The 25606-nt window shown below is 37.7% G+C and overlaps 1 protein-coding gene across 2 annotated transcripts in view; it reads left to right on the forward strand.

The window, feature by feature from the left end:
- Positions 1-6815: 6815 nt before the first annotated feature.
- The window catches only part of PPP4R3B (protein phosphatase 4 regulatory subunit 3B), a 65123-nt gene continuing 46332 nt past the window's right edge, over positions 6816-25606 (forward strand). The window contains exons 1-3 of one of the 2 annotated variants that reach the window (XM_079110208.1): positions 6816-7407; positions 8849-8904; positions 21247-21345. In XM_079110208.1, coding sequence (XP_078966334.1) covers positions 7266-7407; positions 8849-8904; positions 21247-21345 — 297 coding nt within the window. In that variant the 5' untranslated portion in view covers positions 6816-7265. The remainder of the gene's footprint in view (positions 7408-8848; positions 8905-21246; positions 21346-25606) is intronic. The other variant, XM_079110207.1, reaches the window with a different exon arrangement.

Consider the following 25606-nt stretch of genomic DNA (forward strand, 5'->3'; position numbering starts at 1 on the left):
TACCCATCCTTTGGTTTAGTTCATTGCAAATACTTTTTTTGTGGGGAAGGCATACCTGGGGTTGAACTCAGGAGCACTCAACCATTGAGCCACATCCCCAGCCCTATTTTGTATTTTATGTAGAGACAGGGTCTCACTGAATTGCTTAGGGCTTAGAGCCTCACTTTTGCTGAGGCTGGCTTTGAACTCAAGATCCTCCTGTCTCAGCCTCCTGAGCTGCTGGGATTACAGGAGTCCATCACCACACCCAGCTCTCATTTCAGGCACTTTTAAGACTTAAGCCTCTATGAATTTTGTTGACATGCATTCCATGAATTACTGATTTTTTACAGTTTTTGTACAACCATTTTTCTTCTTTTACAGAATATCTTAAATTTCTAAATCTAAGGTGGAAGTATGAATATCCACCTCTTTCCTAGTTCAGTTCAGTCAAGCATAACATTCATTTATTCAACACTTATGTGCCAAGCACTATATTTTGTGCAGGGGGCGTGTCAGTAAGTAAGCAACTAAAGTTCCAGTGCTAACATTCTAGTGACTGGAAACTGACAGTAAATAAGTACACAACATGTGAAGTGGTGGTAAGTGCTTTAATGAAGACAATTGTGTAAGGGGGTAGAGCAGTAAGAAGTTATTATTTTAGATAAAATGATCCTGAAGATCTTCTCTGAGTAGATAATATTTGAACAGAGACCCAAATGAAGTAGAGGAGAGACATGCAGCTATTTGGGAAAAATAATTTCAGATAGAGGCCTAAGCAACTTCATTTTCAGATGGTATTGTAGGTTTAAAAGTTAGAACAGCCAGACACAGTGGTGCATGCCTGTCATCCTAAAGACTTGGGAGGACTGAGGCAGAAAGATGGCAATTTTGAGACCAGCCTCAGCAATTTGGCAAGAACTTTAGCAACTTAGCAATCCTGTCTCAAAAAATAAAAAGGACTGGAGATGTACCTCATTGGTAAAGAGCCTCTGGTTTCAACCCCCAGTACTAAAAATAATATAATTTTTAAAAATAAAAGAATAGCCTTTTCGGGTTTGGGGTGGTAGCTCAGTGGTAGAGTGCTTGCCTAGCACATGGGAGGCACTGGGTTCCATCATCAGCACCTCATAAAAATAAATAAATAAAGGTATTATGTCCATCTACAACTTTAAAAAAATTTTTTTTTTAAAGAATAGCCTTTTCATGTCTTCCCTACCTCACTCCCAGTACTAGAGATTGAACTCAGGGGCAGTCTACCCACTGAGCAATATCCCCATCCCTTTTTTCTTATTTTGTATTTTGAGAGGGTCTCACTAAGTTCCCCAGACTGGTCTTGAATTTGGAATCCTTCTGCCTCAGTCTGCCCAGAAGCTGGTATTACAGGTGTGCACCACCACACTCAGCTGCTTTTTATGCCTTAATCTTATATTAGAGGATATAGCCAATTCAAGATAATATTTTCAAAGTGTTAATCATTTAAGCTTGGTTACTTCCAAGAAAGAGGTAGACAACTGGGATCATATGAAAAGTTTGGTAGGCTTTTACAAAATTCCAGGCTTATAAGAAATTGGGGCTAGGATGATAGCAGAAATGGAACTCATTGAGCATCAAGGGTCAGAGGACAACCCAAGTTAAGCTAAAGCAAAGGGGGGAATTTATTATAGGACTGTGAGTTTATTTCATAGTAGCCAAGTCACACACACATCCCAGAACTAGGATTTACAAGTCATCAAGGCAATTTCTCTGTTCTACAGAATCTCCTGACCTCACAATTATGCTTCTTTCCACACAACTGCTTTATTTTTCTCTACAAGTTTATTTTCCTAGCATGGGGGGGAAAAAAACAACTATCCTGTAGCATGTTACTGTCCCTAAGATTGAGAAAATGATAAGGTCATCTGGGGGAAGTGTTTAAACCTGACTAGGATTGTCAAAATAACAGTATGCTGCCAGGCTCTGTGACACACACACACAGGCTGAAACAGGAGGATAGCAAATTCAAGGCAAACCTCCACAATGGAGCAAGACCCTGTCCCAAATTAAAAAAAAAAAAAAAAGTTAGGGGATGTAGCTCAGTGTTCAAGTGTCCCTGGGTTCAATACCCAGTGCCACACATAAAATAATAGTATGCCAAATTACTTTAGAATAAATGTCTGGTGTGAGCATATCCCATGCAATATTTGCTAAATACTTAACAAAAAAAAATTGTTCCTTGTTTATCTGAAGTTCAAATTAACATTGTGTCCAGTATTTTTATTTGCTAAATCTGGTAACCCTAAACCTGATAAAAGAAACTGGTCAGAGAATTGCCAAGAGCCTGCTCCTGGGAAAAGAAGTGTTCATAAAAAGGTTAAGGAAATACCAAGAAACTTAGATTAATGGAGAAACTTAGATACAGGTGACTTACTGGACCATAGTAGCATGTGGTTTATTGCAGTCCCTTTATTCGTCCTCTACCTCGGTGCCTCAGCTTGACAGTCGGTTCTTTACAACCCTTTAGCGCGAAACCTGAAAACCGAGGTGCATACCTTGACTCTGCTGTGCATTTTGGGAGTTGTAGTCATTTATCAATGGTCTTGTCAAAACGTGTTCATGTTTTGACCAGATTACTTATGTGTGAATACTCGTTTTTAGTACACTAAAAAATGTGAGTGTCTTACACAGAAAAGAAGCGTGGCAAAAAATTAAATTCTAATTTGAAAATCTGGATTCAGCTGGTCGTGGTGGTGCGGGCATATAATCCCAGTGACTGGGGAAGGCTAAGGCAAGAGGATCCAAGTTCAAGGCCAACCTCAACAATTAAGAGAGGCCCTATAGGGAATTTAGCAAGTACCTGTCTCAAAAGAAAAAAGTAAAAAAAAAAAAGGAAAGGACTGGGGATGTAGCTTAGTGGTAAAGTGCCCTGGTTTCAATCCCCAGAACTAAAAAAATTAAAAAAAAAAAAAAAAATCCGGATTGATAGTTGTTTTTTTTTTTTTTTTTTTTTTTTAACCTATAAGGGACCTCAGAAAATGAACTTGAATTAAGTTGTTATATATAACAGTAAATGCCCAATAATTGCTGTGATTGATGTGGACAAAATGTATTCTGAGCCCAGACAAAAATAACATGTCTTGGGTGAAAGCTTTAGAGAGACAAATTTTGAGCCCAATGTGAGAGGACACCCCAGACTTATATCCAAGACCTGTCTACACTCCCTAAATATAGTCACTAGTGAGCCACTCAGAAGAAGAACTTCTCTTGGGAAGAGGACTTAGCAGATCCTAGAAAGGCTACAAAGTGGATACTGAGTTTCAGGTTGACATGTCCCCTTTGATTCCATGGACTTCTTGCCCCTAGGTTCAATCCCTAGTATGTATGTATGTATGTATGTATGAATAAATAAAATAAAATAAAAATATAATACAATGTTTCCCATCCAAGGTTGTTTGTATTTGTAGGTACAGAACCCATGAATACAGAGGGCCAACCATAATCCTTTCTGCTTCTCTGAGGACCAGAGCTGACATAGGTGGTACACTGGTGCAAAAAACCAGCAAGATGAGATTTGGGAATGGTGGAATGGCTTTCCTCAGTCCTTGGGATAAGGTAGCCGGAAGACGTCACCAGTAGTTACATAGAAAACATTTCAAAAGAGGACTCATATTGCCTAAGCAACAATTCAGACATTTGATAGATATGGGGAAAACAATGTTTATTACAAGGCAAGTAATACTTTGTAGACCGTTAAAGGAGAAACTGAGGGTATGTCAGTTAAAGGCTAAACTGGGGAGCCTGGGGCCCTCCCTGGAGCTTAACAAAGAGGCTCTTATTTCCTGAAGTGCAAGAGTAGACATGGGATTTGATGGTCACAGAGCTCTATAGATCCTGGTTGGAAAGACCTGAAGCTTTGAAATTCGATGGGAACCTTAGAATATGGGTTCTAAAGACACCTCTGTACCCTCAGAGCTTGCAGAAGTACTTAACCTCCCTATAAAAAACCTCTTTCAGAATTGATATCATGTCCTCTCCTGGCTGTGAAGCCATGGAAACCAGGTTTAAATTTCAGTATAATCTGGGGACTGCGGGCCTGATAAAGGAGGAAGAACTACATATTGAAGGAACTGAAATTAACTAGTATGTACTATCAGGAGCCAGCAGATTACACTTGGGATTAGATTAACAGGGCTGGAATTAGGCTGGTTAAATAAAACTTCATTGATTTAGGCACTTTGGGGGGGGGGGGGTTAACCTTAGCAAGACCTACAGGGGTTGGGGCAAACTCACTGCCTAGGAAGGTCATGGCCTATAACTGGCAGCAATGGAAATGAGCTCACACCATAGCAGCTTTTGACTGGGAGAGAAAGCTATTTATTTCTGCATGCCCAGGAAGTTACTGTTCACTAATTAGTCTTAATACCCCCCATGCCCCACCCTGTACTGGGAATTGAACTCACGGCCTTATACATGCTAGGCAAGAGTTCTACCACTGAGCTACACTCCTAGTCCAATCCTGATTGCTTTGAAACAACTTAAAAATTGTTTTTTAGATGATTATCTGCTAATTTTTTTCTCCGCCACCCTCTTTCAATTTCATCACGTTGATTAGTAACTGCAGGTCTATTCAGAATTATAGTGGTGATTCTTGTTTTGTTCCTGACTTTTTAACGGTCATGTCTCCAGTGTTAAATACCTGTTTCTAATTCCTGACATATTCCACTTACTGAATTTAGGGTATTTCCTAATATCTAAATTCTCCAGGAACTGTACATTTTGTTTATTTATTGTTTTACTGGGGATTGAACCCAGGGGTTTTTAACCACTGTCCCACAACCCCTTTTAAATTTATTTTTATTTTTGAGATAGGGTCTTGCCAAGTTGCTGAGGTGGCCTTGAACTTCCGATATTACTGCCTCAGCCTACAGTTGTGAGGGTTACAGGTGTGTTTCACCACACCCAGCATTGTACATTGAATTTTATAAATTACCACTTTTGCATCTGGTGATCATATGGGTTTTCTCTCAATATTTTATTACTTATTATTTCGTGTGTATAGTACTGGGGATTTGGACCCAGGGGTGCTCTACCGCTGAGTCACATCCCCAGCTCTTTTTTATATATTTTATTTAGAGGCAGTTTGACTAAGTTGTTCAGGACCTCGCTAACTGTGAGGCTGGCTTTGAACTCACGATCCTCCTACCTCCGCCTCCTGAGCCACTGGGATTAAAGGTGTGTACTACCACACCTGGCTCCTTTTAAGTTTTGCAGTGGGGTCTCACCAAGTTGTTTAGGGTCTTGCTAAATTGCTGAGGCTGGCCTTGAACTTTGGATCTTTCTGCCTCAGCCACCTAATTGCTGGGATTACAGGTAGGCACAGCCACATTCATCCACCCATACTCCCATCTACCTGGATTAATTCAAGTTCATTTTCTGAGGTCCCTTATAGGTTAAAAAAAAAAAAAAAGAAAAAAACTATCAATCCGGATTTCATGTGTTTTTTGTTGTTGTTGTTGTTTTGTTTTTGTTTTTTCTTTAGTTCTAGGGATTGAAACCAGGGCACTTTACCACTAAGCTACATCCCCAGTCCTTTCCTTTTTTTTTTTTTTTTTTTTTTTTTTTGAGACAGGTACTTACTAAATTCCCTATAGGGCCTCTCTTAATTGTTGAGGTTGGCCTTGAACTTGGATCCTCTTGCCTTAGCCTTCCCCAGTCACTGGGATTATATGCCCGCACCACCACGACCAGCTGAATCCAGATTTTCAAATTAGAATTTAATTTTTTGCCACGCTTCTTTTCTGTGTAAGACACTCACATTTTTTAGTGTACTAAAAACGAGTATTCACACATAAGTAATCTGGTCAAAACATGAACACGTTTTGACAAGACCATTGATAAATGACTACAACTCCCAAAATGCACAGCAGAGTCAAGGTATGCACCTCGGTTTTCAGGTTTCGCGCTAAAGGGTTGTAAAGAACCGACTGTCAAGCTGAGGCACCGAGGTAGAGGACGAATAAAGGGACTGCAATAAACCACATGCTACTATGGTCCAGTAAGTCACTTGTACCCACTGCACAACATATAATACTACGAATGCTGAGAGAATTCCTCCTTCGTTTATTCAGTGCGCACGACAGAAAACTCAGGAAGTGCCCGCAGGAGAAACTCGAAGATAGCCAATCTTTGATGGGCTAGGAAGGTAACTCCCCGCCACTTCCCTTATCCGCAGATTTATTTTTCGGCCCTGTTTCATGAAGCGGAAACGATGCTTTTCAAGTGGCCAGCTACTAAAAGATTAATAGTAAAAACCATTGGCGGGAAATAGGAAACTGTGAACACACTTTTGTAGGACATAAACTCTCCTTAAGATTTCAGTATCCATGGAACATTTCCTATATAGATACTCAAATGTAATAAATTCTGTAACGAGTTTCAGTTCGGCTGAAAGCGCTCCACGTTCCTTCGTCTTCACAGAAAAGTTTAAATTTTGTCTTTGGCTGACGTGAATTTCCATTAAGAGTGCAAGCACGTCTCTTCCCTTTCTGCTTCGGGTTAGTCCTGTTCAAGGATGTGTACTTCCCAATCTGCCTCTGCTTTTTCCTCAGAATTAGGTCCCTGAGCTCATCACTCGTCCGCGTGCCAATAGCAATACTACCAATTCCGAGCTACACTTGGGCTCTCACGCGCCCCACAAACAGAAATCTCGCGGCCCAAGAGGAGGCGGGGGGTTCACGAGAATCTCCCGCCCAACCGAGATCTCGCGCAGGCCGGAAGAGGAGGAAGCCCTACTTAGGCCCTCCCACCCCGGTCGCACCCCTCCTCGCGATAGCGCCGAGCCTTCCGGCTCGGGAAGCGCGTGCGGAGGTGGAGGTTCCTTGCCTTGGACTCGTCGGCCGCCGTAGCCCCTGCTAGGACAGCCCGTGCGAGCCTGCTGTAGGAGGAAGAGAAAGGCAGAGAGAATCGGGTTACAAGATGGCGGATCTGTAGTAGTTACCGCGGCGGCGGCGGCGGCGGGAGAGCGAGCGAGCTCTGGGGGGCAAAGGGACGGGAGGGTGGAGGTGTGCGGGGGTGAAGTAAGAGATAACGGGGGCTCCGAGTGTAGGGGTCTCAGTGGCTCTTGTCAACCCTTTTCGCGGCTCAACCTCTGGAGCCATGGTGAACTCGGGCCTCTCCAGAGCCGCCGCCGCCACTGCCACCACCACCGCCGCCGCCGCCGCCGCCGTCACTGCTGTCTCTCAAGAGTGAGGGTCGCGGAAGAGGTGAGCGAGGAGGCGGCGGCCGCAACAGTGGGGACAGCAGCCACTATGTCGGATACACGGCGACGAGTGAAGGTTTATACCCTGAACGAAGACCGGCAATGGGACGACCGAGGCACCGGGCACGTCTCCTCCACTTACGTGGAGGAGCTCAAAGGGATGTCGCTGTTGGTTCGGGCAGAGTCCGACGGTAAGGTTATTGGGACCAAAGAATAAGTCTCTTCCGTTGGGGTGCGGCCCTAAGTCCGGTTATCTTATTACCACCTCTTAGGACAGCGATTGGTGTTGAGCCTGCTCTTATGGTAAAAACAAACTCCTTTGCCTGGTTTTACCCTCGGTCAGACGCAGATTCTGCGTTCCCCCGCCTCCCATCCCTATTAAGGATTTGACTCCTTCCTCTCCAGTCCCTCCTTTGAAGAGGTTTTGGAGTGAGAGAGTGGGAGGAAGTAGTAAGAGACGCGATAGGGATCTTCCAGCCCTGGGGAGCTGACACCCCCGTCAGTTTTATTCTTACCTATTGTGTGTCTTGTACAAAAGGTTTAGCGAAACTTTTATGAGTACCTTTTCATTTTTCTTTAACACCAGACTTAAGCAGCGGGCTTAGTTGCTACAGTCGACAGGTGCTGGGGAAAACCAAAAGGCCCCTTTTCCTGGGGTTATTGCTGATCGTTGCCACGATACATGTGCACGCACAAACACATACATCTTTAGTCTGGGATTCCTCCGAGCTGCTTTTGTAGAGGATGCTATGAAAAAGCGAATACCTCACAATCTAAGCAAGTTGGGGCACCGAAGCAGATTGTAAACTCGTATTCGTTGATTGATGAAACGAGTTATGTGAAGTATTTTTAAAATATAAAATATATGGCCATAATTAAAACAACTTTTGCAGTATAATTAGAATGCCTCTATTTGAACAACTAAGGTAATAGAAAATTAACAATCCTAGATTTATTCTTGTAGTAGTGCACTCTCGCACTTTTCCTCTTAAATAGTCAAGGGCATTTGTTTCTGAATTATAAGGTGTTCTTTTGTTATTAGGGTTACAGAAAGGATAAGTGCAACACTAATTTGTATACTGAGTACTTATAGATCTTCGTTGTGGACCTTAACTTGTTCTAGTTTTTTAAACTGAAAATGCAATAAAGCAACTTCTTTTAAAGTTTTATTTCAGATGGTCATTTAGGCCTTAAAATTTTCATTTCATTGAAACTTAAACATTCCATTTCATTGAAACTTAAACATTCCATCTCATCTTTATGGTCTGGGTGTTGGTTTTAGATGTATTTCTTTTCTTTTTTTTTTCCTTTAAGAGTACATGGGGATACAATGAAATATTGTGAATTAAATAATGAAGCATAGATGTGGAGAGAACATGTAAATTAAGTATATTTTATTACTTCAGGTGTTCAGCAGGGTGAAAAAGACATGATCAGTTTGGGGTTTTTATGTTTTATGTAGTGCTAGGGATTGACACAGGGCCTTGACCATGTTAGGCAAGTCCTGTACCACTTGGCTGCAACCCCTGCCCTGAAAAGTTTTTTTGGTTTTTTGTTACTTTTTTAATGTGTTATTTTTTTTTTTTTTATTCACAGTTTTATAATATGAGACTTTTTTTTTTTATCTTTCAGGATCACTACTCTTAGAATCAAAGATAAATCCAAACACTGCATATCAGAAACAACAGGCAAGTAGTTGTTTATTAATTTGAAAGACTTCATCTGTGATCAAGGAAATAGTAATCTGACAAAGATGGGAAAGCTTTCCTGACAAGGAAAAGTACTTGGTAAACAAAGAGACCATGTGTGTTTCCCTTTCATGTTGACAGACTAATACTGAAAATCAAAAGTTTTTGTACTGGCAGTAAGTTATTAAATTGAGCCACTGTTTAGTTTACATTAGAATACAATGTATTCATTAGACTTAACTACAGTAAGCTAGAGCTCTTCTATACCTCCTCCACTAAATGTTTTATTCAGAATTACTTTTGAAGGAAATAGTATAAAAGAAATTTCAAAGGGAAGCCTGTTCCTAATGTGGAATTAGATCCTGTAACTCCGGTAAAAGTTTTTGAAGTAGAAGCATTTAAGTCCTGTTCTCTAATTGTTGCATATTTTTTAATAATCAGTGGATACTTTATAGACATGTACATTGCCATTTATGTAGCATTTTCCATAAACATTTATTGTCTTATTTTGGGAAAGAAAACTGTGCTGTTTTAAGGTGCCTAACTATTTAATCTGAAAATGGTAGCAGTGATTAAACTTTTGTGTGTGAATGTTTTCATTTTTATTATGAAAAGTATCATAATTAAAAAGTTTAGATAATAATATAAAGGGTATCTGTAACACCACCAGATTTAATAGTGTTAACATTATGCCGTATTTGCCAGGCACAATGGCACATACCTGTAATCCCAGCAACTCAGGAGGCTAAGGCCGGGAGAGTTGCAAATTCAACGCCAGCCTCAGCAATTTAATGACACCCTAAGCCGTGAAGAGAGACTATTTCAAATTTTTTAAAAGGTGGTTGGGACTGAGGTTGTAACTTAATGGAAAAATGCCCCTGGGTTCAATTTCCAGTTTAAAAAAAATTCTGCGGTATTTGTTTCAAATCTTTTTGTAATGTTGAATATTGTGGATACAGGTAAACCCCCTTTGTATCCATCCCATTCTATCCATTCTCTACCTTCCTGTAAATAACCCTGTTCTAAAGTTGATGTATATTCTTTTTTTGTAGATGGTTTAGGATCTTTTCTGCATGTATATGTACTCAAAAATAATACGTAGTCTTTTTTTTTTTAACTTTACACAACTGTTATATATTCTTAGGTGTTTTCTGCAACTTGCATTTTTTTCACTTATTTATTTCAAAGATTTTTGTGTTAATAATGTAGATATGTAGATGTAGTTGGGATTTTTTTTAAGTACTATTGTATTTTTTAACATTTTTTTAGTTGTTGATGGACCCCTTATTTTATTTATTTGTTTGTTTGTGTGTTTGTTTATATGTGGTGCTGAGAATCAAACCCAGTGGTTCACACATGGCCAGGCAACCACTCTACCACTGAGCCACAACCCCAGCTCACACTATTGTATTCTAATGTGTGATATACGCCCACCAAACATTTGGATTATTTCCATTTTGTGTATGTGTAGTATATAAAATTATTATGGTAGAGATTTTTTTTAAGGAAAAGAATTATTTTAGGATTACATTTATAGCATCAGGCCTACTTTCTTCAAGATCTCTGGAAATAAGGATGCCCAGAAACAGATACTTACTTCACAGTAAAAGAAATAAAGTTATGGCTATTGCACAACTAATGGATAATAAAAGTTATATTGTTGAAAACCTTTTATGTATGCAATACATTCTTAATTAGTTCTTCAAAATATTTTAAATTTTTAGTATTGAATTAATAGATGTTTCCTCTACTTAGAAAATGTTATGTGTCTTTTTATGGTGACGAATCAAATTAAACACTTGTCATGAATTGAATACTTAAAGGTGTTTCCCATACCTTGAACATTTTTTTTCCCCAGAGCTTTGCACATACTACCACTGAGCTATATATCCCAACCCCTTTCCCGACCCCCGACCCCCATTTTTTGGTACATGAATTGAACCTTGGGTTGCTAAACCACTGAGCCACATTCTTAACCCTTTTTATTTTTTTATTTTGATACAAATTTCATTAGGTTGCTGAGACTGGCCTCAAACTTGCAATCTTCCTCCCACAGCCTCCTGGGTCGCTGGGGCTATAGGAGTGTACCACCTCTCCCTGCTAGTTTTTATTTTGTTTTGTTTTAATGAAAATACTTTTACTACATAACATTAAGGTCCATCAGGGAATTCTTTGGTATGAAAAACTTTGTATAGGAATGAAAAACCTTCAAGTGGAATAACCAGTTTTTTAATTTTCTTTATTTTTACCTAAAGAAATCATTGTTAAATTTAGTTTCTTTGTAGTAGATGTGGTTTTCATATTTTCACCAAGATCTTATTTGGTTTGCACTTTTTACAAAGTTATACAAATTGAGATTTCCTAATATATTAGTATTTTTTATTCATTAGAATTAATTTTTAAACATCAGTCTTTGAATTTTCTAGTAATTTAGTTTAGTAGATTATTTTTTAGGGGAGTTTTAATTAAAATATTAGTGAATGGGGTATTTATAGGAGATTTTGCTACATTAAACATTAAATTCAGAGGGGAATTTTTTTTTTTTTTTTTTTTTTTTTTAAACTGGGACTAGAACCCCTCAGGGGTTAGGGGAAATCACTACTGACACACATTCCTAGTTCTTTTTATTTTTATTTGGGACAGAGTCTTGGTAAGTTGCTTAGGGTATCTAAATTCCTGAGACCTGCCTTGAATTTGTGATTCTCTTACCTCTGCCTCCCAAGTCACTGGGATTGTGTGTGCACCACTGCTCCTGGCAGTATTTAATGTTCTTAAGATTATGGTTCTAAAATAAGCCAGTTACTAAATTTGTGCATTCAGAATCCATCTTTTTTTTCCCCCATAACCAAAAGTACTGAATTGTGGGCTTAAAATAAGTTTGGATGAGTTGAATATCAAATGACTGAATATCATTCGAATTGCTTTCTTCCTTACTGTTTGTAATATTGAAGAAGTTAATGGGAAGGAGATGTCCTTTGCTAATAAACTTGTTATAATGTCTTTAAACACATTGGAAAGAGAATGATTATACAATACAGCATGAAAAAAAGTGCCTGGTATGTGTGTCAAAATTTTTAAGTTATTTAAAAGCAATTCGACTGATCTTGATGAAATGGAAAGCAGAGTCATAAGAATGTATGTACACTTGTTATATTTAACACAGTTGTGTGTTAATCAGGTATAGGAATAACGTAGAGGGAAATCCTCACCTCACTTTTATTGGAGGATGTCACAAATGAAACAATTGCTGAATGATGATGATAATGCTAGTCCTCATAAAGATATTTCACAGAGAGGCAGCTAAGGTACAGAAAGGTTAAGAGTCTTGATTGGGGTTGTATAACAAGTAGATGCCAACATAAAATATTATAAACAATAAACATATTTCATAACTTTGGGCAGTAGAAAATTAGAAATGGGATGAATTTATATGTTAGAATCAGTAAGAAAAATTTCAGTCTTCGTGGCAGTTACTGCTAAAGGAACTGGTGGTAAGGAATTAGTGTACCAGCTACAAAAGATGGAAGTTTTTTGAGAGCTTAGTTTGCTTTAAGGGTGGGGGGCAGCTATTGGGGCTGGGTTTTCTTGCTCCTGTGGTTTGGGAATTGACCCCAGGGATGCTATATGACTGACCTACATCCCCATCTTCCCCCCAGAGAAGGTCTTCCTAAGTTACCTAGGCAGGCCTTGAACTTGACTCTTGTCTCAACCTGCTGAATAGCTGGGATTACAGGTGTGTTGTGCCACACCTAGCTGCTGTAGGTTTTTTAAGGACATAAGATAATGAAACTAATAATGTGTTTAAGGAAAACATATGACAGTGTCATGAATAATGAAATGATGGACAGAGCAGAAGTAGTTTGGGTAGCAAGACCTTTTGCAATAATCAAAATACATGAAAGTCTGATTTATGAACTCGAAAAGAACAGAGATCCAATATATTTTCCTGAAAGTGCTAGAAGATTTGATGAATGATTAAATATAAACAAGATCGAATCAAAGGTCACAGGTAGAGTTTTTGAGTCTTTCCGGGGAATAAAAATGGGAAATTAATTAGGCTAACATTAATCATTCATTTTGAGGCTTATTATTGAAAAAAAAAAAACTATTTTGACTGTAATGAATGGTTAAAAATGCAAGTCTTTTTTTTTTTTTTTTAAGTGGGGAGGGAGGTACTGGGGATTGAACCCAGGGGTGTTTTACCACTGAACTACATCTGCAGCCCTTTTTTTACTTTTTGTTTTGAGATAGGGTCTTGTTAATTTGTTTAGGGTCTTGCTAAATTTTTGAGGCTCTCCACCAGTTTGTTATCCTTCTGCCTAATCCTCCTCAGTTGCTGGGGCTTCAAAATGTGTTTAACAAAAACAAAATCTTCTCTAGCCATACAGATTCCTTGTTAAAGGCCACTCACATGCTGGGTGTGATAATGCATGCCTATAATCTCAGTGGCTAGCAAGTTTGAGGCTAGCCTGGACAATTTAGGGAGACTCTCAAAAAAAACAAGCCACCAGTATTATCAATTTCATATATATACATAATATAAAAATGTGTGTGTGTGTCTGTATGTACATAAGTATGAATGTGTAAACAGAAATGCGCACAATTGTCCATAGAATCTCCATTAATGTGTCTTGCTGTTTTTCATTAGGCTTTGAAGTGGTAGTAAAAAAAAATTAATAAATAAAGGAAAAGTCTTACAAACAACATCTGGGACTAGTGGTTAGGTAGCAGTTAGGAAAGGAGGTTCTAATTTAAAAATCAACAATTTATATCTGCAAGAGGGGACTTCCTTTGAGGGAATAGATGTATATTAAAAACAATTTAAAATTAAGTCTTGCTAAACTGTCTACATTTATTCATTCATTCAATAATACATGATTGAGTATTGCTTGTGGTCACTATCTCTAGTTCGTTTTGTTTTTTTTCTTCGTTTCAGTTTTTTTGAAACAAAGTCTGTTGCCCAGGAGGGTATCAAACTTGTGATCCCCCTGCCTCAGCCTTCCAAGTGGCATGGGTTTACAGGTGTGCAGCACTGTACCTAGCTCTAGTTTGGATTTTTTTATATTAAGTTTGAAAGCTTTTGAAGAGTTTGAGTAGGGGAGTGACGTGATCCAGAATCTTAATGTCAGTCTGTGAAATTAGAAAGAAGGAATAAGTAAGAGACTAGTTGAGAGATAACTGCATAGTACAAGTAAGAAATAATGTTTGATTGGATTATGGTGGTGAAGATATTGAAAGGTGAGATTTGGGATATATTTTGAGGGTGAAATTGACAGGCATGCTGATGGATTAGACCTTTGTAATCAGGAAGAAGGAACAAACAATAAAAGTAGAAGGATAAGTAGTTGGAAAGACTAGAAATTGAGGAAAATTTTTAGCTATGTGATTTTAGAATAAATTTTTTTCTCTGAACCTTATCTTTTAAAACTACCTATCTTATGATAGTTATAAGTTAATGTATGAAAAATGCTTTAGGACAGTACCTAGACATAAACTCAATGAAAGAACTGTATTCATAATAATTACATTCCTGATAATAGGCAGGATTTTCCCCTCTTCTAAAGAGGGAAGATCAAAGAGGTTGAATTATTTGCTGAGGCCACAGAAATCGTCAACAGTGAAGCCGAAAGTAGTGCTCAGATCTTAATTTTAGTTCATATTTACTTTATTTGGTATCAGGGATTGAACCCAGTGAACTCAGTAACCACTGAGTCACATCCCCAACACTTTTTCTATTTTTTATTATGAGACACAGTCTCAGTTGCTTAGGGCCTTGCTAGGTTGCTGAGGCTAACTTTGAGTTGTGATCCTCCTGCCTCAGCCTCTTGAGCCACTGAGATTACAGGCATGTGCCACTGCATCTGTCTCAAATTTACTCTGATTTAAAATATACCACAGGTTTTGGGAATATAAATTATTACTATTATTAGTAAACAGTGTCATTAAGTTTTAGACTATACATTGTACTATACTATACTTTTAAATCCTTAGAAAAAAGTATAAATCAAGGAAAGGAGCTACTAGAGGGTTGGCTGCTTTGGTTAATCTCACTTATTTTCAGACTTATAAATTCATTTTGCATCTGCAAATTAACTTTATGAATATTCTGGTATTTCAGTTATATACGTATATTGTGTGTGTGTGCACACGTGCATTTGTGTGTATATATTTGCCCTCATGCTGAATTTTGTCAAGATATGGGCAAAAATGGATTTAGTAGTCTAGGAAGTAGTAGAATCTCAAATATTTCACAATTATGAACTTTTTTTCCATTAATAAAATGAATCAGCAGGGCACAATGGCGCACACCTATGATCCCAGTGATTTAGGAGCCTAAGGCAAGAGGATTGCAAGTTCAAAGCCAACCCCAGCAACTCAGCAAGGCCCTAAGCAACTCAGTGAGACCCTCTCTCTAAATAAAATATAAAAAAGGACTAGAGATGTGCTCAAAAAAATAAATAATAAAATGAATCAATCAGTACTTAGGGGAAAAGCTGAAATAGATAATCTATTGACTTACTAGACCTTTATAAATGTGTCAGTGATGACTGAATATGATTTAAAAATGGGACACTTTCCTCAAAAGGGTGTTTTGTACCAAGTTATTTTTATTTATTTGCAATACTGGGTGTTGAACCCAGGAGTACTTTATCACTGAGCTGCATCCCCAGCTCTTTTATTTTTTTTTGAGACAGGGTCTCACTAAGTTGCTACTGCTGGCCTCAGCTTCCTAAGTAGCAGGAGTTACAGGATTGTGCCATGGTACCCAGCTTGTACCACTTTTTAAATATTATTTTAAGGTGTCATCTAGATCCTGGATTATGAACCCATGATTTAAATTATACACAGTACTGACATGTTTGTTTAGTATGTGAAAACATCTGCTTATTATAATAAACTATATCATGACAACATAATTCACTAATAATTAAATTGTCAGTCTTCCCAGCCCATATCCTACTTCTGGGCTTGACAACAATCACCTTTTCACCTTTTTCATTGTTTTAAAGGATTCTACTAAACATGTGACTTTTTTTTTGTTTTTGTTTTTTTTTTTTTTGGTACTAGGGATGGAACCTATGAGTGCTTATTATCCACTCAGCCACATCTTCAGCCCTTTTTATTTTTTGTGATAGGGTCTTCCTAGATTGTTTTCGGGCCTCATTAAGTTACTGAGACTGGCCTCGAACTTGTGATCCTCCTCAGTCTCCTAAGCTGCTGAGATTACAGGTGTGCACTACCATGCCAAGCTATAACTGACTTTTTGTATGTTTTCCCTGCAAACTCTTTTAGAATCTGATTTCCATAAGGACATAGTAATGATTAAATATTTTAGTTAATAGAGGAAAACTCTTTGGGTTTGAAATGAAACATTAATTATGTCCTAAAGAGATGAAACTATTTGCCATGCACAAATGAACAAATAATAACAGCAAAATACGTTGGTTGAAAATAAACTTTGCTGTGAAAAATTGAGTGTATCTTTTCTAGGCCTTTTGGATTTTCAGGAGACCTTGCCACTTAACACTTGTCTGTTTTTTAAATATTGTTGTGCTTCTTCCCAAGGAGCTTTTACTCTGACCCTTGGGATAAACAGTTCTAAGCTATGCTTTTTCTGGTTATTAGTGAGAGGTAGGGATGGAAGACAGATGGTGGGGATAATAACCCCTTTAGAATAGATGATAGAGCTTGAATTTCCCTACTCTGATGATATACTTCCCTCCCCTTTTTAACTAGCTAGAGATTCAGTTTGGTCACTTCTCAAATTTGATTTATCAAAAGAGCTACTTGGGAAGCTTGTGATCTTCTTGCCTCAGCCTCCTAAGTCACTGGGATTACAGGTATGTACACACCTATAAACCCTGTGACTTGTGGGGACTAGAGGCAGAAGGATTATAAATTTGAAACCAACCTCAGCAATTTTGCAAGGCCCTAAGCAATTTAGGGAGACCCTGTCTCAGAATAAAAAATAAAAAGGGTTGGGGTTGTGGCTCAATGGCAAAGGAACCCCGGGGTTCAATCCCCACTGCCACCCCCCGCCCCCCCCCCCAAAAAAAAAATAGGGATTCTTGAGCTTTACTCCAGACCCATCCCCAGGGGACAGGCATGGAAATCTATATATTTAACCATTTTCCAAGTTCATTCCCATTTCTATTTTAAAAGGACTCTAAGTATAAATTCCAATTTCTGGAATTTTGACTAGATTAGAAAAAGAAATGGGAAGCAGAAATAAGAAAATTTTGATGGAAAGGAATGCTCAGTTATTGGACCTTAATTCAGATTGTATTGTTTACCTATACCTTCTTTTTATTTAATTTATTTATTTCTTTATTTATTTTGAATTTTGGATTGAATCCAGGGGCACTTAACCACTGAGCCATTTTCAAAGCCAGCCTCAGCACCTTAGTGAGACCCTAAGCAACTCAGAGAGACCCTATCTCTAAATAAGATATAGAAAGAGGGCTAGTGATGTGACTCAGTGGTCAAGTGCCTCTGGGTTTAATCCCTGGCACCAAAAAGAAGAAGAAACCTTCTGTTTCCATATTTTATCAAAAGAAGATAACTCAGTTTTATTAATTTTTATTAAATAGGTGGTCAGTTCAAAAATGTACATGATATTCTGAGAGTAGAGTAGTTCTATGAAAAATGTTTTGTACCTACTTTGAATTATTGTAGCCCAGCTATTTTAACCCCAGCAAAATGGGAAAAAAAATGAAAACAGCACATAAAAATGAAGACAATAGTGGTCAGACTGAGATTTACACTTCTAGTGTTAGCTATATATACTAAGTAGATTTATACTAGATTTATACTTCTAGTGTTAGCTATATTCTAGTGTGACAAAGCAGAAACAGTGACCTGGTAACTCTGACAGATTTGCCACTTCTAAAAAGTTTAAAGGATATTTATTTATATATTTATGGTATTGGGGATCTAACCCAGGGTACTTTACTACTAAGCTATATCCTCAGCCTTTTTTTTTTTTTTTTTTTTAAAGTTGTTGGTGGACCTTTTTAAATTTATTTATATGTGATCCTGAGATTTGAACCCAGTGCCTCACACATGCTAGGCAAGCACTGTACCACTGAGCTACAACCCCTGCCTTTTTAAAAAGTTTTCTGTTTGTTCTTTTTAGTTATGCATGACAGTAAAATGTATTTTGATATATCATATATGCATAACTTCCTGTTTTTGTGGTTGTACATGATGTGGAGTTACACTGGTTGCATATTCATATATGAACATGGGAAAGTCATGTCCTATTCATTCTAGTGTCTTTCCCATTTCCATCCCCTCTCCCTTCCCCTGATTCTACCCTGTCCAATCCAGTGAACTCCCTCCCCGCCCCCCCCATTAAAAGTCAGCATCCTCTTATCAGAGAACATTGGGCCTTTGGTTTGCAGGGAATTGGTTTATTTCACTTAGCATGATAGTCTCCAGTTCCATCCATTTACTGGCAAATGTCATAATTTCATTCTTCTTTATGATTGAGTAATAGTCCATTGTGTATATATACCACATTTTCTTTATCCATTTATCTGTCTGTTGAAGGGCACCTAGGTTAGTTCCATAGCTTGGCTATTGTGAATTAAGCTGCTGTAAACATTGATATGGCAGCATCACTACTGTATGCTGGTTTTAAGTCCTTTGGGTATCTACTGAGGAGTGGGATAACTAGGTCAAATGGTGTTCCATTCCAAGTTTTCTGAGGAATCTCCATACTGCTTGCCAGAGTGGTTGCACCAATTTGCAGTCCCACCAGCAAAATACGTGTATACCTTTCCCAGCCCCACCCCCACCCTTTTTTTTTTTTTTTTTGGTGGTGCTGGGGATTTGAACCCAGGGCCTTGTGCTTGCGAGGGAAGCACTCTACCAACTGAGCTATATCCCCAGCCCTATTTTTTATTTTGTGACAGGGTCTTGCTAAATTGCTAAGGCTGGCCTGGAACTTGAGATCCTTCTGCCTTCAGCCTCCTGAATTGCCGGGATTATAGGCATGTACCACTACACCCAGCTTAAAGGATACTTTTTAAATATAAATATGTATCCACTGTCATTTTATGAGTATACTGTGCCCTAAGTACATATTGGGTCTTAATTGTGATCTATTAATATGCAGTCGTTATAACTGAAACATTTAAAAATTTTGCTTATTTTATCTTTAAGCCTTTTATTTCCATTGTGTGTGTTTTAGTTATTTTAAGTATTCCCCCTGAGGGGGTACTAGAACTTGAATGGGTACCTTAGTGTTTTTAACCAGCTCTAACTAAAGTAACTCTGTATCTTTTTTATACATAGAGGTTCTTAGTAAAATTTTGTTTGTAAAAAAGGTTTGAAAAACTTAGTAGGTGGTGAGAGCAACTAATAAAAAATTTTAGAATAAATAGCTTTGGTGATAAATTTTCCTTTCAAGAAGCATAGCCAAGAAAAGACAGATTTCCAGCTATTCTTATCTGATTGTATAGCAAATAAGTATTAATCGGAGGTCTGGATTAATTAAATGGCATTTTTCATATAGTGGTTAGAACCAAAAGATACTGATATTTTCAATTCATTTTCAAGACTTTGTCTTCATTAATCTGGATCTCATTTCTAGTTTTTTCTTGTTTTGTGGTACTGGATCAAGCCCCAGACCTGGCTCATGCTAGTCAAGTGCTCTATCACTGACCCAATTTCCAGCCCTTTTTAAATTTGATTTGATTTGGGGGGGGTGTGTGTGTGTGTGTGTGTGTGTGTGTGTGTGTGTGTGTGTATCCCTGCTGCATTTACCACTGAGCTATCCTCCCTTTTTTTGAGTCAAGTTCTCACTAAAGTTCCTTAGGGCCCCACAAAGTTGCTGAGGCTGGCCTTAAACTTGTTCTTTTGCCTCAGCTTCCCAAATCAGTGGGATTGCAAATGTGTGTGACTGTGCCTGGCTAGTATTATATTTATTAACATCAGGCCATAATTTTTAAAAATACTAATCAGGTGAACAATTATTAAATATAAGGTGTTTTTTAGTGGTGGAGTATTATTTTTTGGTGGAGTATAAACTAAGTTTATGGTTTCGTTTGTTTCTTTTGCTTTTTGTTTGTTTGGCTTTTGTGTTTGTGTGTGTGCCAGGAATTGAACCCAGGGGCACTTAACCACTGAGCCACATCCCCAGCCCTTTTTTATATATTATTTAGAGACAGGGTCTCCCTGAGATGCTTAGGGCCTCACTAAATTGCTGAGGCTGTCTTTGCACTCTCAATTCTCCTGCCTCAGCCTCCCAAGCTGCTAGAATTACAGGTGTACACTACCATGCTTGACTCGTGTTTATTTTTTAAATCAGCGTTTTAACCCTGTTAAATTTTACTATGAATCCTGAAAAAATGTTAATTTGAGTATTGCATAGTGACTTTAGTGTTTAAATGTAATTTTGTGTGTGCTTTTTAATTTAAAACCAAACCTTAGTTTCTAATATAGGGGTTGACGACCAGTATTTGAAGGTGCAGTCTTTTTAAAAGGATGTAAGAGGACCTTCTAGGAAGGCACTTAATCTAACCCTTGGGTTAATTTTTCTACGACCTAAACTGCCGTACCACTAGGTGCTGTTGATAGTATTCATAGATAGAACGAATAGCTTCATTTCACTATTAGATTGCTTAAGGCCTTGAAGCCTTTTCCCAATTCAAAAAAAAAAAAAAAGCCAAAAGTAGACTTAGACATGAATATTTTTTTCAGGTATTAGTTAGCATACTTTTTGCTACAGGGGTTGCTACCATGAGCTGCATCCCCAGCCCTTTTCATTTTTTTTTTTTTATTTTGAGACAGGGTTTCATTAAGTTGTTTAGGACCTTTCTTAGTTTCTGATGCTGACCTTGAACTTGTGATCCTCTTGTCTCAACCTCCCAAGTCACTGGAATTACAGGCGTGCACCTGTACCTAGCTTAGTCAGCATACTTTTAACCAGTTGTCAGCTAGCTAAAAGGAAGGAGCAAACATGTAGGCTCCATTAATGAATGGAGCAGCTGACTTTCTGAAAACAATAGAAAACAGATGGTTAGAATTGTCTACATTACAACTTTTTAGACCAGAATAGCTAGTCCTTTCCTTAAGTGTTATTTGGTAACATGAGCCAAAGCCTACTAACCTGTTTTAGTATTTTTTGTTTTGTTTTGCTTTTGAAAATTAATGTCATATTGATTACCAAAGCTACTATTTCATTGCCAGTATATTACTAAAGTCAGTTGAATGTAGGTTAACTCTGCTTATCAGAGGGTATTTGTCATTACTATTCTGTTTCAATTCTGCAATTTTTTGTATACTTGTATGTATCTTTTCTATTATAATGATGTAGAAATCTTTATTTTTCAACAGGATACGTTAATTGTTTGGTCAGAAGCTGAGAACTATGATCTGGCTCTAAGTTTTCAGGAAAAAGCTGGCTGTGATGAGATCTGGGAAAAAATTTGTCAGGTAAGTTTTTTTTGTTTTGTTTTGTTTTCTTTGCAATGCTGGGAATCGAGCTCAGGGCCTCTTACTAGGTGGAGTTCTGTATCGTGAGGGCTACCTCCCACACAGTCCTAAATTTTATTTATTTATTTATTTGTTTGTTTGTTTGTTTGTTTGTTTGTTTTGGGGGGGGTATTAGGAATTGAACCCAGAAGCACTTAACCACTGGGCCATACCTCCAGTGGCCCCCCCCCCCTTTTTTTTTTTTAATTTCTAGGCAGGGTCTCACTTGGTTGCTTAGGGCCTCACTAAGTTACTAAGGCTGAGGCTGGTCTCAAACTTGAAATTCTCCTACCTCAGCCTTCTGAGTCACTGGAATTTCATACATGCACCACACCTGACTGTAGCAATTCTTAGTACTTAAGTTTTTTTAATTAGTTTTGTGGATCGGACAACAATCACAATCATTGTTTATTTCTTGGTTCTGCCAGTAACAGTGCCAAATAATGTAATAAAATGGTTCAAGAGAGTGTAGTGTGAGCCTTCCCATTCCCTATAAGAATTATTTGACATGAGGCCCTGAATCAAACTTTTAACTGAGAATGGTTTGTTTCTTTCTTTTCTACCTTTTATCTTACTAAACAATTAAAAAATAATAAGATTTTGTGTAATTCACACAAACTATACATAGAATAAAACCAAAATTGTTTTGTTACTGTTTTGCCTCTAAACCTATGGATTGTGGTGAAAGGGTCAATTTTTTTACCTTTTGTTCAGGTGTTCTGTGAGAATTGAATTGAATATTTTGTGTGAGAAGTTTTCTATAAAATGAGATTTAACTTAAAACCTAAAAAATTCCCCAACTTATAGACATGCAGTGCATGCAGCAAATGTTTGCTTTTCTCTTCCTGATTCAAGATGAGTTTAGATCATGTGTTAAAACATACCGAAGGGTATAAACTATTAAAAATCACTAATTTATTATGAAAATATTAAAAGTGAAAAATCTTATTTAAAATCACAAATTTACAAAAAAGTGAAAATATTATAGTATTTGAGACTTCAGAATATTAATTAAAGTATATAAGGATAACCTTTTTAAATTACAAATTCTAACAAAAGTGATGTTTTATTTCATGTTCTCTTTTCCTGTACCTCCTGCCACCATGGTACACTAGCGTGTCATATATGTACTTGGTAAACACTGAAAGAAGGAAAAAATAATGCAGGAGACAGACATCTTGTGAAGAACTAGGATGTTGATTAATGTATTCACTATAACATGTATTTATATGATGGATAATATTTTCCAGTGTTCAGCATATAGATTATACCTTGTTTTCCAACTCAGCATTTACTGTTTAATTTGTGGTTTTTGAATATTCATATATTATTGTGAGGAGTAAATACATTTGCACTAAATTTTTTTTGCTAAAATGTATATTGTACTGTTTTTACTCAGGTAGGTGGGAAGCTCCCCCAAACCACTCCCAGGTCCAGTATAATTCATTGAAAAGACTATGAGAATTTAACAAAACTGTTATACTTCTGGCTACAATTTATTACAGTGAAATTTTGCAGATTAAAATCACCACATGGGAAAAGACACATGAGGCAGGATCCAGAAAAGTTCTGTCCAGGCTTGGGCTTCCAGTTGTCTTTCTCAGTAGACATTAACAGGGTTTATTTCTCCCAGTAACCATGTGGGGCAGTACTCATGAAGTATTGCCAACCAAAGGAGCTTGCCCAAATATTTGTGTCCAGGGTTTTCATTGGGATCATTCACAAAAGCATGGCTAACCTTAGTCTCCAGCACCTCAAGATGTGAAGAATACCTTGTATCATAAACCATATTGTTAGCATAGATATCTGGAACAGCCTGAGGTCCCTTGGTAAACAAAGTCACAGCTTTAAGAAGATTCGTTCAAGTACAGAAAGGTTCTTTGTCAGGAGCTGAGCAAGATCCAGACCTTCTTTGGGAAGGTCAATCCCTTTGCCAAGGTTTTTTTCCATCAAAATAATCGTAACTGTCTAATGATCTACATTTAATATAGCATTTATACGACAGAACAATGAGTATGAATATGCCTGTCATTTGAAAGAGTCAGTATGAGGTAGAGCTAAATTTGAAGAAACAGCTAATCTGTTTTATAAAGCCACAGCATACTTTTTATATTTGTCTGCTAATTTGATTACTCATTTCCCTTTTTTTGGGGGGGGAGGGGTGCTGGGGATCGAACCCAGGGCCTTGTGCTTGCAAGGCAAGCACTCTACCGACTGAGATATCTCCCCAGCCCCCTCATTTCCCTTCTTGATCTACTGTAAATTATGCCTTTTGATAAGTTTGTACAGAGCTGTGTAGCATAGAACTTAATCAGTAGTTCATAAAATCCAGTTCTCCCTCAGGCTTGTCATTTTCCGTTGGCATTATATCCTCCCAAAGCTTTAACTACATTTCTCAGTTGACTTGATAATCAGTATTGTTATTGTAAGATTTAGGTGCATAAAAGTAGTCGAATCACAGTACCAGTGTTATATTTGTCATAGCATAGTATGGTAGTACATATAACCTGAAAGGTAAGAGTTAATAGATACTAGAAACAGAATCAACATTATTGATTTCAATTATTAACAGTCCAGTTCATCATCATATTGTATGATAAAATGTCAGAATAATGTCACTCATCAGTTTATAGACTTCCATTCACCTATGTCAGGTTCTGAGAGCAGAGATGATCTTGGCAAATAGGATTTCACCCTTCCAGGCATCTGTTGTAATTGAGCTAGGAGATACTGTCATCTTGCTCTGAGCCTTTCTTTTTTGTTGTTGTCAGTGGACATTTGTTTTATTTTTATTTATTTATATGTGGTTCTGAGAATCAAATCCAGTGCCTCACACATTCTAGGCAAGCGCTCTACCCCTGAGATACCATAACAGCCCTTCTAAACCTTTCTTGAGACACAAATACTAACATTGAATTTCTCTTGTTGCATTACCCATTTATTAATTCCTTTGCCCTCTGTCACTATTTCTCCTCTTCATTTGTTATTGATTTTTATGCAAACTTTCCTAACATTTGAAGGAACATTAGCTTTGACTACTCTGATAGTCCTGTAGAGTTAATTACTGTGTAACTCATTAGTATACTTGAAAGATTTGTGTATGTTGCTGAATATACATTTAGTTATTGTTCCTAACTACTTTCTGGTGTTCTGTAGAACCCTAATTATGTTTTATTTTTCAGTTCTGGATTGGGTTTGCTTCTCTCTGTTTGACCAGTGTGGGCGGGGATTAAAGGGAAAGATACTCTACTCCTGAGGTCACTCAGGGGCCAGACTGATAGAGAACACGTTTTAATTTTTCTAAAACATTGCAAAATGGGAAGGAAAGGTGGTATATCAGAGCACTGGCTTCCCTATACCACACTGATGATTGAACCCAGTACTGCTCTGCCACCTAGCTATATCCCCACCATCCCCTCTCCTCTCTCCCCACTTTTTTTTTTTTTTTTTTTTGATACAGGGTCTTGCTGAGTTGCCAGGCTATCCTTAAACTTGGGTGCTCCTCTCTCACCTTCTCCTCTCTCAGCTTCCTAAGTTGCTGGGATTTTAAAAGTTCTACCCAGAAATTATACTTTTTTTTTTTTTGCTTGCATTTCATTGACCAGTTCAAGTCATACAACTAAAATAAGTGTACTGAAGAACATTTCTTAGAAGGTGCCTGTTGGGACTGGACAGTGCTGTGGATTGCAGAGTCTTTCCCCAAAATCCTCTATGTCCCATTGCCCATAATTTGGCTAAAACCTGGGGAAAGTGCAACATTTCTGCATCAGTCCATTTACGTGAGTTGTCTAGTCTACTAAACAAGTGCCCAAGAGGTACCCTCTCCACCACAGGCCACTCCACCAACTACATCCTCTCCACTAAGCTTCCAACAGACATGCCCAGAAGCACTGGATAAATTGAGGAGTAACCTCAATGTGTCAGCTGGATAACTGATGGCATTTGTCTCAAGACACAAAGTAAAAACGATTTTATTCTCAAAAAAAAAAAACAAAATGCATCTCCAAAGGGAGAGAATCAGAAATAGTTTGTGGACAATACTGTTGCTATCTATGTAAATATTTGAATTTATGTGGGGTTGACAGATCAGATCAGTGAAAGTTAACCTTAGAGGATGAAAACCTTGTGAGGATTAATACTAGATTATTAACACGATAATCAATTTAATGCTTCCAGAACATTTTATTCTTGTAAGATATATTCACTTGAAGCATAAAGTTAA

Source organism: Sciurus vulgaris (assembly GCF_902686455.1).
Source record: "Sciurus vulgaris genome assembly, chromosome: 14".
Lineage (NCBI taxonomy): Eukaryota > Metazoa > Chordata > Mammalia > Rodentia > Sciuridae > Sciurus > Sciurus vulgaris.